General features: G+C 34.8%; 1 protein-coding gene across 6 annotated transcripts in view; it reads right to left on the bottom strand.

The window, feature by feature from the left end:
* LOC106461715 (structural maintenance of chromosomes protein 5-like) overlaps positions 1 to 13,347 on the bottom strand; it is a 326,380-nt gene that overhangs the window by 103,356 nt on the left and 209,677 nt on the right. For all 6 annotated transcript variants that reach the window (XM_022388747.1, XM_022388745.1, XM_022388743.1 and 3 more), the window contains one exon: positions 12,863 to 12,921. In XM_022388747.1, the coding sequence (XP_022244455.1) occupies positions 12,863 to 12,921 (59 nt within the window). The remainder of the gene's footprint in view (positions 1 to 12,862; positions 12,922 to 13,347) is intronic.

Genomic DNA, 13,347 nt, shown 5'->3' with positions numbered 1-13,347 from the left:
AACAAGGTTTTGTCATCATCTGATGATGACAAAACCTTGTTGAAACGTTGTACATTTGCTGTTATGTTAAACTTGTATTAAAGTTTCTCTTCATCACCCATTCAAGCCGTCTCCAGCCATTATTCTTCAGTGGTTGTTGAAACACTTAACATCTAGTATAAGTGTTATAGTTTGTAGACAATTATTATTCAACAGTCAATTTGGTTGAAGAGTCACTGTTTTAATAACAGAAAATACACAGGTCACTATTAACCCTCAAATAACCAATATGTTTTTATGCCATTCACTATCAGTGGAATCTACATACTGCATAATATTAAGCAATATCATTTCTACCTCTTACAACATTCAGCGTAAAGAAATGATAAAAGCAAAAGAATGAAGTCACTAATTTATTTATGTACACTAAATAAGGGACCTCATCAGTAGTTAGTGAGGTTCACTGCAGTATTGATGGTATTGTCATTTTTTGTGCAACTTGTATGTTGTTAAGAATATGTTGTATGTTGTTTTGGACCCAAAAGCAATTTAGAGCATGAATACAGGGCTGTTCTGAAGGAAACTGATTGGGGTGTGTGTGAAAGTATAAATTTATTGACAAAATTAAATTACTGGGATAAAAATGAAATACATGTAGACTAGAAATAGAAACTAACCAATAAATAATTAAACATGTATGCTACATAAATGTTACACACGTAATACATATGGCATGTTTTACATATAAATATCAGAAATGTTAAATTTTATTTAGTCCTTAACATTCACTTAACCCTCTTGCAACAGTTTTGGTCAATTCAACCGAGCTAATGATCCCAAATTGACCTTTAGTTTCCATACTATAACTTTTAATATGTTTTGTGTATCATCATGAAATTGCACAAGTTTTCACTAAATATTACAAGTCTTTTGTAGACAAAAAAAATCAGAATTTTTAATAAAGTGTTTTTACAAAAACCTTTTCCATGAAAATATGGAGTAAAAGTCTCTGCTGCTCTGAGTGCAAAGTGATTTTTATGTTAAGACTAAAATACTTTTCTTCAATTGAAAATTGTCATATTTCATTTGCTTAATCTTTTAAACCTCCTAAACAAATATAAATTTTATCCGTTATTTTCTCTACCCTAATACTATATTGGGTTGATCCATTTTACCAACCTCATAACCACCATAAAAAATACAAAATAAATCTAAATTATAATTTTTTTTCTTTCTAAAATGACTGCAACTTGGAACAGGAATCTACAGTAGTTTATCCTAAATAACTTACAGCTTGAAACAGTACATAATTGTTTCAATTTACATTTTATTGTTTTATTGCCCTTAGAACTGTGTCGAACTAATAATTCCACAACATAAGTTGTAAATCACTCAGTCAATGTGTAGCTCATGTTACCATATTGAATTACATAATACACAGGCTGATCATGAGCATACCTCACAAAGAATATTTATTATTATTATTATTCTTTATCTTACATAATATAACTTTATCTAACCTACTAACTTTCTAATTTTTACATTTTAGTTACTTTTAAAACAATAATAAGTAAACAATATACATGAAAAACAAGAAATACAGTATTTACCTGGGTCTTCTTTTTTTTGCTGTTGACTGTTGATGAAACTTATACATATTTTTTTAATACTAATGGTACCACTACACTAAATAATTTTTATTTAACCAAATAATCCATTTAAGAACACATAATAACAACATGCAAAGAGCAAAAAATGTTCTATAATTATCATAATTTTTTGGGCTTTCTAACAAGGAGGTAAGTCTTTAAAAATCCAGCTAAGTTTGTTAAAGCAATTCCTCCTGTGAGAACAAGTTTGAAACTAAATCAGTAAATAAGCAATTATCTGTAGAGAAAACAACATAATATAATATGTCATTTGAGAGATTAAAACACTGATTTTCTACAGGTTATAAATAATATAGTATAAAAAATCTCAGACGGAACTACTAGCAATTTGTGAATGAGAGGATGTGACAGGTGAATTTGGCAAGTGGGTCTGATTTTCTAGTTTGACTCCATAAACAAATAAGATTGAAGGCTATAAAAATGATTTTTTGCCCTAGTAATATTTATATTATAGTAAGTAACTTATATTGAATTCTGTACTTATATAGTAAGTAACTTATGTTCAATTTCGTACTTCTAGGAGGGGTGGTAAACAAATTAGAGAAGAGGGAAGACCCATAGAGCAAATGTCACAATTCTCATACTAGAGGAGATTAAGGGTTTTTGAAACAATTCTTTATAAAATTAAGAACTTAAAACTTACATAACTTTAAAATTTGGTTTATCTATGTTTTGATGCCAAGTTTATTCATATATGATGATAATAAAGTAGTTTAATTAAATTTGAATGTAACTCTCTAAAGATGTCATGACATGCACACTTTGACCCAACTGTACAAAAGATTTAAACTTATAAAGATCACATGCAATATAATGTGTATACAGATGTATGTATGTGTTTATAATGTAATGTTAGTACTTGCAGTAAGTCAATACAGTTAAACATAGTATTGCACTATTATAATTCATTTGAAAAATGTACAAGTTGAGCAGCATTTGCCAAGTGTACTACATCTCCCCACTAATTTTAAATCATTAAAATTGGGGGAAGGGTGGGTCTGACCTCCCTATGTAAATAGTTTAGAAAAATATGTTTAAAAAACTGAAGAGGTCCCCATAGGCTTCAAAGGAAACTAAATATGAGCAAAAGATATTGATGGGAAAAAAAAAAAAGGTTACTTCAATGCCTATGTATCAAGTTGAATTTCAGAAGTCTTTCATCACTTAAGTCGTTCAAGTTGCAATAAAGAAAAAAGAAAGACTTACCCAGCCTAACAGAGTACGATCTGTGAAGAATAATGACCAGAGCCAGTTCGTAGCCTGATGTAGAAGAAATGGCCAGATAATGAAGGAAGGGTGTGACATAATTGTGAGGGGTTGTCCACATGCAAGCCCGAACAATCCTCACAAACAGACAACAGAAGTAAGCAGCCAATGAGTGAGTTAAGTGATGAATTTGATAGGAAGACACCTGGAAAGGCCAATACGCTTCTCCAGCCAATGAAGAATATGCAAAATGGATAAGCTGTCAGACCCCTCCATTGAGAATAACAGGAAAGAGGAGGTGATCAGGATCCAAATTGGGTGAAACCACTATCACCCTATGTGACACAGACATTTTAAGAAAAAAAGCAAAATCCAGACAGAAAAGGATATAGGAGCAATGGAATAGAATGAGAGAAGAATGGATGGCATACACATCAGAATGCCAACATCCGAGGAGGAGGAGGAAATAAGTTTTCAAGAACAAATGGTATAAGGTTGAAAGGGAGGTAGGATAAGAATATAGAGAACAACATTAAGGACACAGTCAGGTAGACTAGAAGAATGTAGAGGATTGGGGAGAAAATGTGATGTAATGGATAAACTGAAAAGTAATCAAGAGAGCTTCCTTATAACCAGCAATAGTCAAGATAGACTAATTGTGGTCAAAAAGCCATGTGAAGAACACAGATAGATGGGGAACAGAAGGTAATAAGGATTGATGCTGAGACCAGTGGTGATAAGTACACCACTTATGCTGATAAACTCTTAAAGAGAACTAGGGAACAGAATGATACAGAAAGAAGGCTACACGTTAAAAGAGTTTGGACTGTCCTGCAGGGGACCAGAGTTATCCCATGAATAAAGACAGAATGATGACACAGCTAGATGGTAGAGAAGGGGAGTAAATCAGAGGAAACCATGATTGGACTGGCTAGCAGGATGGCACCAGAAGGACAAGACAAGGAGTGTCCTGAATGAGAGAGATAACTCGAGGGAGGAGACAAATAGGGGGTAGAGCACAAAGGAATAGATTAGCCCATTCCTGACTGAACACATCCACCTCCAGTGCTAATGTCTGCAGAACAAGAGACTTGAATAGGAGAAGCTTGCCATTATTGTAAGTGGCAAATGCATTGATTGAGAAATGCCCATACAAGTGTAAAGCCATTGAAAAAAACACAATGATTGAGGGACGACTCTAAAAAAGGGATCCTGAGAGACATTCCATTGATCCTGTAGAGTTCACAGTAAAAGACACATGTGAGCCCAATCCAAGGGTATAAGAGGTCCCAAAAGAGCATGAGTCCTCACTAGGTAAAGAACCTCACATATAGGACGAGAGGAAGGGGATAGTGTGGAAACCAAACTTTCCATGGCCTGCAAATGCAGAAGAGAAGGTCGTGTTCTGCTTAGAAGGGAAGTGAAGAGTACATAAAAGGAACCAGATAATGGGTGAGTGTGATGAAGACTTATCCAGATGAGCCAGACTTAACCTAGATGAGCAGCCTTCCAAAGAAGGAAAAGAGTATGGTAAGAGGAGTACTATTGGGATGGAGATAAAAGAAGTCAATTGTAAACATAATGGTAGAATCTGAAGCTCAGGTCATAAATGACAAGACTGAAGACACGCACTACACGACAAAACAAAAACATATGGGACTAACGCTAGGCTGAAAGAGAGAGTTTGGAACTGATAAACTTGACTGTGATGTACAGACCAAAGATAAAGGCTGGATACTGGGGAGATGGGAATGTGAATATAAGCATCAGAGGCATTGACCTTCGTCATCCAAAACTTCCTGAGGAAAAAAGACCATTGGAGGATGACAAAACTCATAATCATACACTAAGGAAGGTCGAGAAACTGGCAAAGATCAGATAGAACAATAATCAATCCCTGATGTAATTGGGAATGACAAACAGCCAGAAGTAAAATCCCAGACAAACTCGTTTTTGACAGCATCCTTGACAAAAAGGTCTGATACCACCTCAGAGATGTTGGTGAAAGACAGGATCCCCTGGAGGAGGGAAAGAAACAAGAAACAGAGGGGAGGGGGAGGAGAGAAAAACAATGGGTAGAACCAATGGATAGAACCTGTAGCCCTTGAAGGTCAGCCATAAAAGGAATCCATATCCCCACAAATAGAGCCAAATGAGTCTCTACTGTTCCTCAATCTAGAAGCTAGTTACTGATGAGACTGTTGGCACTGAAACCTCCAGATAGTGGAAGAAATTGGAATAGGATGGAAGAATAGGCAGTGGAAAGGAGCTTGGAAAAGATGGGTCACAGGGGTAGTCATGGAAAAATGTTGGCATGTAGCTTCAGCCTGTCACTATAAAGATTCAGAGGAAAGGAGTCAGAAAAAGATCCCAAAGATAAGAGGAAAGAGAGGGAAGAAAAATGCCAGGCAATTCAACCCGGAAGGGAAAAGAGAAAAAGGTCATGGGAGAGGTGAGGATTTCACAGAAGAAACAAACAGACTCGGAAACCATGGAAGGGAGCAGTACAATATGTCACATACCACTGAAGAGCCCTGACAGGGCAATGGAGGCAGATAAGATTGGAATGGTCATAAAAGTATGAAAATGAGGTAAGGAAACTACCCTCTCGTGCAGCCAAAGTCTTGGGCATGAAGGAACAATCAGGAAAGATGAGAACATAGGAATGAAGAAAACAAAAATATGACAAACATCAAATGTGAACACATCAGAACAACAACGTATGCACACCAACAACAGCAGGAACAGAAACTACAAAGGAAGGTGACTTAGAGAACACAAAGACAAAAGGTCAATGGAGGATGGGGAAAAACATAGAGGACCACGTACAGGTGCTAATCCAGGAGGGAAGCAGGGTGAAGAGGACAGGAAAAATGGAAGGAATGAAACAATATGGATAATACTGGCAACTAGAAAACACAAGCAAAGTTGGGAAACCGAAAACTGGCAGAAAACACCACCCTATACCCCACAACAGAGGAAACTGAAAAGCCCCATTTAAAAAGCCAGGATAAAAAGGATGGTATGTGAGGAACAATAGGACAGGAATGACTATAACACGTGAAGACAAACCAAAAGTGGTATGTGTACTACATAAATAGGCAAACTGCCATGAAGAAAGGAAGAATAGGACGGAAAACGAAGGAAGCTACATGTAAAAATCTTGCCTTTCAGGCAAGGGACAGGACAATGCCATGCATAAAAATGAAGTGCAAGTAAAGACAGATGATGTATGCTGGAATGTGGCTGACAGAGGAGTGTCAGAGATAAAGGGAGATAACACCAAAACTGGTGTAGCAGTGAAAATAACTTGTGAGCCAGCCAATATGTAACCAGCAGCAGAACACTACATGTAGTGGTCTAAAATATGAAAAGGACACATGGGAGATGAATAGGAGGATATGCATATAGGTACCAACCAAACCAATCCTAACTGAGAGCATCAACTGTTCCCATCATAGGATGAGAAACAGGAGACCAAAATTAAGGAAGTGGTGTACTGAGAAGAGTGGCAAAAACATCAAAATCTGAGACACCCCATAGAAAACATGAAAAACGAATAGATCTAAAGACCACACCACAGAGAGAAGCTTGTCGGGATGGAATAACCAATCCACAACCAGTTTCAGGCCAACAAAATGATGGGACAGCAATGGGCCCAACAGAGAAGCCAGTCAACAAGAGAAACATGAAAGCACAACCTAAGACATTATAAATGACAAAGGAATGCTCTGAGACTCTGACAAAACATACAGGGCCAAAACAAGTCCAAAGGGTAGTGCGCAAAACAGTGAAACTACCCTGTGGAGGATAAACCAAAGAGAGGGTCATAAGTGAGGAAATATCAGGATATGTAAATAATCATTCACAAAATTCCTCTTTGTCATTGATAAACTAAAAGACCACCTAAAGGTGAAAAAGACTCAAAGATAAAATGGGGCAGATTGAAAATTAGAATGAGGGAAGACAAACCTAGTACAGTCTCTGGTTTGGGATGAGGACAACAAACAGCCTGCAGAAAGATGATGAACAGCAGCAATGGCCTGTAGAGACAGAAAATATTGTACTGACTTTGACAGATGCAGACTGGTGGCAGGATCACAAGTCATGGGGAAGGAAAAGGGTACCAGGGACAAAAAGGGTGGAGAAAGAAATTGTAGGACAAATCCCTCTGAGAAAAGCTGAAGAATCCATGGAACTGTAGTGAAAGATTAGAAAAGGGTAACAATATAATACAGACAAGCTCCCACTGGACCAGAACCCTCTGGTTAGTCACATTGAACAAAACAATAAGATGAGAAACCCCTGGAAGGAGAACAGGGATGGGTAGATAAGGGCCAGGATGGGAAAGAAATGGGGCATGTTGTGGCTCTAAGTGCAACAAACATGCAACCAAAGAAGAAAGGGTTGAGTGTTGATGTACAGATAACACACGAGATTCCAAAGTCTCAGATATATGATTGAAAACAAATAAATGGTGGAAGGTTGACGCATGAGATGATTTGCATGAGAGATACATTGGAGTCAGTCAATTCTAATGGAGAGGAGATAGAAATTTTTGCATATAGAGGGCAGCACTGAACAAGAATAGGTATTTATATGAGCAGAGATAATGTACCATATTGGAATGATGGCTTTAATGTAATCTCATTCAAACAATTTTTCCCATGATTGTACTTAAATTACTCGGATCACGAAGGAGTCTGACTGAATCATGCAAAATATTAGTGTGTATGAGACACATAAATCAATTTGTTGATTCCACAAAGTATCATGTGCAGGAAGCTTATGCATGAGATTTAGAGGTAGCTAAATGTCAGTATGATAAAAATAAAACCTCAGTCTTATTGTCAGATATTAATTTTTAGGTGAAGGTTTCCAAAAATGGATAGACAAGAAATCTAACACCCGTCAACTTTTGCATTAAGACGACTTTCATACACAAACGTAGCAAAATATTTGAAAGTTATAATAGAAGAGAAAGAATTTAATGCTACTGAACAAGTGCATAGTAGTAGTAGTAGTAGTAGTATTAAGGATACATTCTTATCTAGTGAACCAGCTAAAGACTGCTCAAATCAGGTTCAGTTGGGTGATGTTGCTTTTGGGATATTAAGTAATAATGCTATACAGATTAATACAGAAAATGAATTTTGTGAAGAAACTATGTATGACACATCAACAAATTCTGAGTCTGATGGCCTTTCAAAAAATGAAGAAAGTACACTAGTTGACAGTTTGAGAGAATGGGCATTGGAATTTAACATTTCTTTGGTAGCACTATCCTGTTCACTTATCAGGTTGAAAGCACATCATCCAACATTGTTCAAAGATGCCAGAAGTCTGCTAAAGACAAAAAAGAATATTAAATATTCAACAAAAACTGGTGGTTGTTACTACCATTTTGGAATTCTCTCTGCACTTCAGGATATATTAGTATCTCTAAAGGATGGCATGTACAAGCAAAAGACAGTGGACCACCAGTGGCTATTAATCAAAACAACAGCAAATAACAAATTACTACTATATGGATAATATTTACCAAATTCATTAAACATATCATTTCTTTGTGTTTTATTCATGATCAATAATTCTATAATGTGTTATTTGAATTTTGAACGTTATATTTTTCCATATAATAACTATGGTTGCATAATTTTTACATTTATTATTTCAAATAATTGTTCCATCTTAAATATTTTTAAAAACCAGATTGTATAACGTACTTATATTATTATACAAAGATCAAGGTTCTGATTCTACAATCTATGAAAAAAATTTAAATCTTTCTGTGACAAGTTTGTACTTATTATAGTACTAAATGGTAGATATTGTGAAGATTGTTACGTAGACAACTACCTTTAAGGAGTGTTCCACAGGTAAATGAATTTGTATTATTAATTACATAGTAGCCTGATGAATGCTTTGGAAAGAGGGCCACAAGCTCACAATTAAAAAAAAATGTTAAAAGATTTTAGTATTACTGAATTTCCATAGTTAGAGAATTGAGATTTGTGAAAATGCAGTAGCTGACCTACTTTTGGATAATTGTGAAGATATCACAGTTAATAGTCTTGCTTCTCATTTTCTGCCTACTAGATAAGGTTCTCTGTTTTGTATAAAAACTAGAAAGTAGGGAAAGGAAAGCAGCTTAGTTCCAGAATAGTCATGAACTATCATCACAACAACAAAAAACAGCTTAGTTCTAGTCAAGTATGAGATCTGATGTAACCTAAGTAGAGAAGGATGTCCACAGGTGTTAGTGATACATTGTATACAAGCGATAGACATTTGTGAGTATATGTAACCCTGTGGAAATCTCACTTAATAAAATCAATAGTTTTGATCAAGTTTTCTGATCAATCAAAATTCATCCAGTCTTAGACTTTCAATCCCAACTCTATCTGGTAATATCGTTTTTGAACTAGCCAGTTCTAGATCATTATGTTTGTGTTGCTAGAGAATCCTTAAGTTCTATTAACATCATGGAGAGTGAGTATGCAGAGAGCTACCTGTTTGAGAACTTTGAGGATCTGCTTGGATGTACAATGGTGCCTATGGCTTTTGTGTCTAGCTTAGCTTTCACTTTGGCAGAACTCATGGCTGAAAACACTTTGCTGGACAACATGATGGACATAAGAGGTTTGACTAAGGTCACCACCTGGCTCTGTTTGAAGTCCCTGGAATCACCAGTGAAACCACCCACCATGAAAAGGAATGTCCACTGAGCTGTAAACATAGGCTAAATCAAGCCAGCTTAAGAACTACCTTACTGCAGCTCAACCAGTAAGACCATCATCTAGAAGTAAGCCCAAGAACCAATTTGCAAGTGAGAACACAGCAAAGAGAAGCCAAAGAGGCATCTTCTATGTCTATACCCCTGAACTGATAATCACATTTCCCATCCACAAACGACTCTCCAGAGCACAAGATATTTAGGAAAAAATTGATATACAAATGCTGGGAAAGTGTATACCTAATCAGCTATCAGAAGGAAACTGTCCACAGTTTGGCCCTCTGCCACCATAACAGCAAAGCAAGTACTGCTGTAAATAGGACTGCAACAAGATGAGGAACCTACCACAGAAAAAAAACAAAACTTCCCTCCACAAACCCCCAACCAAAATATTGAAAGAAATCTTGTTGCAGCAGATACAGATATTAAAGCACCACTGTCAGAAGCAGATAGTCAAAAGGTGGATGGAGAGGCCTGGGCACTCTATAACACTAAGTAAGATTATGTGTTGAAACTTAAAAAAAAGCTCCATCACACTAGTAGGGAGAAGAGAATTGGCTCTGAGATGAGCTGGCAAAAACTCAAAAGGCACTTGTGATGGCCTGAGAGATCCTTCATCTGAACATCAGGGTTTCATTTCATGTACTTTGTTGTTAAAAGGTTTTTCATTTTGTGTTATCACTGTTAAAGTGATTTGGGTTTTACTTGTATATGATCTTTGTTCAAAGGTTTTACTTCAATGTGTTTGGATTCTACTGTATCTGTAGTAAAGGGTTCTTATTTATATGCATCACGTTCTGGTTTTTTGTTAAAGGGTATATTATGCTACTAGCATAAAAGCCAGTAAAAATGATGGGAAATCACTGGAAATCAAAACTATTCCATATAAAACTGACAAAAAAAATATATAAAATTTCCTTTCTCAGAAACATATTACCTATTGCTCCTGAATCCACTACATATTGGTGCTTTTGGATAAAAGATTAAAACATACGATGACCATATGATTGCATACACACCTGTTCTTTTTCTGAAGAAAAGTCATCTTCTTCTCTACAGATAATTGGTATCTTCAGTCTGTTTTAACAAAAGATTTTTCATAATAATTCTCAAGCATAAATTTGTGCTAATTTTTTACTTATTTTTCACAGGAGACTTCCCGGCTTTCCTATTCAGATCCTACCTAGCTTGACGTCAGAATGATGTGAATCATGTGGTGTCATGTATATAATGGCATGCCTGATCTGGTCCTGGAAACTCCCTCCTTGACAGGCTTTTATAAAGCAGAAAAGTGTTGAAATTTAGGAGCTATTTAAGCCTATTCTAGCAATCAAAAGAGGAAGTATTATAAGGGAAAAAGTGAAATTGGACTTGTGTAACTCACAAAATTCGAAGAAATTGAAAGTGACTGACTGCCACTTGGCTTTTATATATATATATATATATATATATATTGATGTTTTTGATCTTCTGTACTTATTCTGTTTTTGTAAAGTTGCTTTTCCTGTGTTGTTAACCTTATAGTTACGGGGCTGAAACCATTTGGCTACTTCTCATATGGAGAATGATACACAGTTCAACAATACTTACAATAACTCTGAACTTTCTAAACATACCTTCACAACAATTGGTAAGATTTTGTTAAAGATTACAAATATTTTGTACAAAGAAGAATTAGATTATTTTCATTAAGTATTTTAACTAAAGATTTGATATTTTTGTATTGTACTTATATGCACTCAGACTCTGAATATTTCATGTATTTTCATCAACATATAGTACAATGAAATGTATAAAATTTTAATTTTTTGTTGAATAATCTTAAAAACATTTTTTTGGTTATATTCTTAATTGTAAGTTTTTACTTTTTCACATATAATTTATTTTTGTTTCCTGTCCTTTAGCATTATTACTTATTGCAACACATGTCAATCAGTATTCTCGGGCAAAATTAGGGTATCATCAGCAGAGACACTTTAGCCTTCATGAGAGTGTTGGCACTTTCGCCTACTACACAAAGCCTGATGAACCAAGGCAGTTTGACTTATATTTGAAAAAAAATTATTAAACCTTTCTAATACGCACTTTAAAATATAAATAATGCATAATTAACTAAAATATAAAACTAAAACCTGAATGCAATTTAATTGTCTATCTAACTAACATATTTATAGGTGAGAAACAATGCTAAAGTGCTTGCATGGATACAAGCAGCAACAGTGCTAAGAGCATTTGGCAAGTTCTCTATGAAATTCTTCACATCAATTTTAAAATAACTATTGGGGAATCATATTTTAAATTGTGGTGATTCTATTGGTTATAAACATCTAGCTCAACTAAATATAATTGACTGAAAAATTTAAACTCTGTATGTAGAAATTGGGCATGGCATCTGTCAACAGTTCCAAGAAATTTCTTTTTTTTTCTCCAAACATGTTCTAATGAGCTTGAACGAAGAATGTGTAAAGAGAGCAATTAACCTAGATTCTACATATACATGGCAGGTTAGTATACATCAAGAAGTATTCAAGTTACAAAGTCCAGAAGAATAGATTTTGTGAATTTGTGCATCAAACTGAAGCTTAAGAATTTTTATTTAAGGTTTCTTTTGAAATAAAGGAATTAAAAGTTAGATACTATAAAACTTTGAACTATAAATGTAAATTTTAATACTACTTTCATAGTATAAGTTGATCGTAAGATTGCTTAACTGAATTTTGAACATAACAAAGTAAAATCTTGTGACATGCGTAGAACAGGAGTGCCTGTAATCATAGAGTTAATATGTATTGTATGACAAGTGTTTCTGCAGGAATAAGAGCAATGTGCAAGTTTAACTTTGATAGTTTAAGTTTGAAAGTTAGTGATAGCCTGGTCAGGTTGCATATCACACTTCCCTACTCCACTTTATCTGCTAGATAAAGCTCTCTCTCTCTTTCCAGTGAACCACAGAATCAGATGTTCAAATGTTTAACTGGAATTTGGTTGTTTTGTAAAAATAAAGATTGTGATTGTTTACAACTCTGTGTCTAGTCTTTTTCTTTTCATTAAAACACAGTCAAAAAGAGAGAAAATCTAGGCACTGCTCTGTAATAGAGTATGTAATGAATCTTCCTGTTTTTGCCATTAAATCTGTGAATAACATGGTATTTAGTTAATCTGGCCATCTCACATATTTGGCTATAGTACTATTTATTTTCTCTTAGCTTAAGTAGTTAGTTGTATACATTTGTTCTAAGTTAGTGAATTATTAACTCCTATTATATTTTACCTCATTTCTGATGAAATTGTTGAAAGCTGATTTGTATATCTTGACTTTCGGACAGAATACTGAAAATATAAATAAAGTCATGAGTTAATAAAAAAATATGAATTTGTAACTCATTAATAAACAAAAACACAAACTTAGTACTTCAAGATTAAGAGTGATAATACAACATGACTAGGTTACAATCGGAGCTTGATCAACATTTGAAGAAACATTGGAATTACTCAAAAAATCAATATAAGAGCTGGCTTTAACCCTATCATCCTGGGTACTCTTTACTGCAAATGACACAAGGTTTTTGTGTCTTACATTCAAAATTTTATTAAACTACGTTTTGTTTATGTTATACCAATTAGAATAGCATGAAATCATAGCTAATAATCCATATTTTAATAGAATACAAGTTTTAAGTTCTTAATTCTAAAAGGAAATATATAGAAAAAACTGAATTTCCACTAGTGTAACCCACATGACACATTTTGTCTTAG

Source organism: Limulus polyphemus, unplaced genomic scaffold (genome assembly GCF_000517525.1).
Source record: "Limulus polyphemus unplaced genomic scaffold, Limulus_polyphemus-2.1.2 Scaffold1017, whole genome shotgun sequence".
Classification (NCBI taxonomy): Eukaryota; Metazoa; Arthropoda; class Merostomata; order Xiphosura; family Limulidae; genus Limulus; species Limulus polyphemus.
The sequence above is the reverse complement of the archived record's forward strand: the minus strand, read 5'-3'. Positions and strand labels throughout refer to the sequence as shown.